General features: G+C 39.7%; 1 protein-coding gene across 1 annotated transcript in view; it reads right to left on the reverse strand.

Annotated features, from left to right (window-relative positions):
- Nucleotides 1-524: 524 nt before the first annotated feature.
- The window catches only part of LOC132972336 (E3 ubiquitin-protein ligase TRIM39-like), a 3,253-nt gene continuing 1,130 nt past the window's right edge, over nucleotides 525-2,647 (reverse strand). Inside the window, exon 1 of the mRNA XM_061035091.1 lies at nucleotides 525-2,647. This exon is cut by the window's right edge and continues 1,130 nt beyond it. Coding sequence (XP_060891074.1) covers nucleotides 2,124-2,647 — 524 coding nt within the window. The 3' untranslated portion in view covers nucleotides 525-2,123.

Below are 2,647 nucleotides of genomic sequence, written 5' to 3' on the forward strand. Positions count from 1 at the left end.
CTTTTACCTGCTTTTTGTAACATAACAATGAGTAAAGTCTTTTACCTGCTTTTTGTAACATAACAATGAGTAAGGTCTTTTACCTGCTTTTTGTAACATAACAATGAGTAAGGTATTTTATCTGCTTTTTGTAACATAACAATGAGTAAGGTCTTTTATCTGCTTTTTGTAACATAACAATGAGTAAAGTCTTTTACCTGCTTTTTGTAAAGTGTCTCGAAATAACACTTGTTATGAGTTGACGCTATACAAATAAAGATTGATTGATTCAGCGCACGCTCTGAGACATATGCAGAGGAGTCAACATCTCCTCGAAGATCGCTCCCTTCTCGTTCGAGCCGCGCAGGTTGGCCTCCTGCAGGTCGCATCCTGATAAGTCACAGTTCTGGGGAAAAGAAACACCTGAATGAATCAGAATAACTTTATAATTACTGACAGATACAAACTCCTCCTCTCAGGAGAGACACTCCTCCATGATGACATTTACAAGAGCAATAAAACACAACACCAGATAGAAAGAGGGATTCAGATCAAGTGTAGAAACTTTATTGATGATTACAGGTGGAACAGGATTCACACTAACCAGATATTTGAACTCTTTGTTGTTCTAAAGAACGTAAAGCATTCAGACTTCAGAGGAGGTTTCATCCTCTGAACATGAAGATGGTAAAGAAATATGGACAGTCTTTAGGTCTTATATTTGACATTTCAAACATGATAACAAACCCACGGAGCCGTACCTTTACAAAATGAAGCTCCAGGATGACTCAAACACAGAGCAGCTGATTCAGCTACCTGTGGGTTGTGAGCTACAAGATAGATAGATAGATAGATCAAAGCATCCAGTAGCAGGTTACAAAGACGTACATGACATGAAACATTTGTTACAAATTAACCACAAAACCGACGCCCCCCCTCCCATACATATATATTAACCCCAAAAAAAGATTTAAAGAATACCCCTAGATGAATCAAACTTAAACTGTGCAATTAAAAATAGACTTATACAAGAAATGTACATAACCCGTGCAGGGATAAAAAATATATGTGACATTTAAACCTATAAACAGTTAAGGAAAAAGTAATCTGTAATTAGACCTGAATATAATTTTTTTTTAAAGTGTTGACCTTCTGAAGTTGTGTTGTTTATATATGTACAGCAATGTTTAAAAAATTATCAAAAAACAGACATTGAATAACAGTCAGAGCAAACATTAAAGGTGCGATTTCAATAATTGTGAGATTAGTATTAAAGTGTCCAACTACATGCTGACTCTTGGGACAGCTGTGCAGATGGGAAATGGAAAAAGGAAGATTTAGTCCAAGAGTCACTGTGTGTGTTCCCCCTGCCATAAACGTGAGGTGTTGTACAGACGTATGGCCAGGGGGACAAAAGAGTTGTTGAGTCTGTCTGTGGAACACTGAACACACTCCTCTGCCTGCTGAAGGTGCTGTGCAGAGGGTGGGGGGTGTTGTCCATGAAAACAAGATTAAAGATGGAACTACGATTTAGTAAGAAAAGTGAAACGTGGTGAGCTGAAGTTATTATTCTACTGTGGAGTGATTTCAGATCACCGAGTGCAGATTATAATCTCTCCGTGCAGGGTAATAACTCGAGCACACAGAGATACAGACGATGATGCCTTCAGGGACTCCTCAGAGTTCAAGTGAAAAAGTCTGAAATCAGACGCTCACAGACGACAGTTAACCAGTTAACACGGTGAGCAGATTATATTTAAAGAGACTCCAACGAACCGACCAATCAGGATTGAGATTTCACCTGCTGTTGAATTATACTCAAAGTTATAATGAACAAAATCACCATGACAACGCAGTCAAAACAATTATAAAAGAATCAGAGACGAAGAATTAGATCACTATCATCATCATCACCATCATCATCATCATCTTCATCATCACCATCATCATCACCATCATCATCTTCATCATCACCATCATCATCATCATCATCTTCATCATCACCATCATCATCATCACCATCATCATCATCACCATCATCATCATCATCATCATCATCGTCATCATCATCATCATCATCATCATCGTCATCATCATCGTCATTATCATCTTCATCATGTATTAGATCTTCTCTGGTAAAATCTTCAGTGGGAGATTAAATCTAGTGTAAATGTATGGAAACATCCTCTCAGTGAAAGTGTGTGTGTGTGTGTGTGTGTGTGTATGTGTGTGTTAGTATCAGGATCAGAGAAGGACAGCTCTCCTCTGTTACAGTCCAGATTCACTCTGATCCTCTGAGGATTCTTCTTCACTGAGAGAACAGTGTCTGGATGTGATGAGGAGCGTGCTTTGTATGTACCATCATAGAACCGTATTGACCATAATCCAGACAGTTTGTTTCCCTTCCTCTGTCCAGACTCTGCTAACACTCCCAGTAACCAGAGTGTACTGTCTCCAACCTGGACGTCCCAGCTGTGAGTCCCTGAGTTAAAGCCCTCAGAGCCCAGGACAGAGCCGTAAGAAACAAACCTCTCTGGATTATCAGGAAGCTGCTGTCTCTCTCCTCGTGTCACACAGGTCAGATCTTCAGACAAGATGAGTTCTGGATGAGCAGTGTTTGGGTCCAGAATGATCGGACTGTAGGAGACCATGTCCTTCATCTTGTTCC

Source organism: Labrus mixtus, chromosome 4 (assembly GCF_963584025.1).
Source record: "Labrus mixtus chromosome 4, fLabMix1.1, whole genome shotgun sequence".
NCBI classification, from domain to species: Eukaryota; Metazoa; Chordata; class Actinopteri; order Labriformes; family Labridae; genus Labrus; species Labrus mixtus.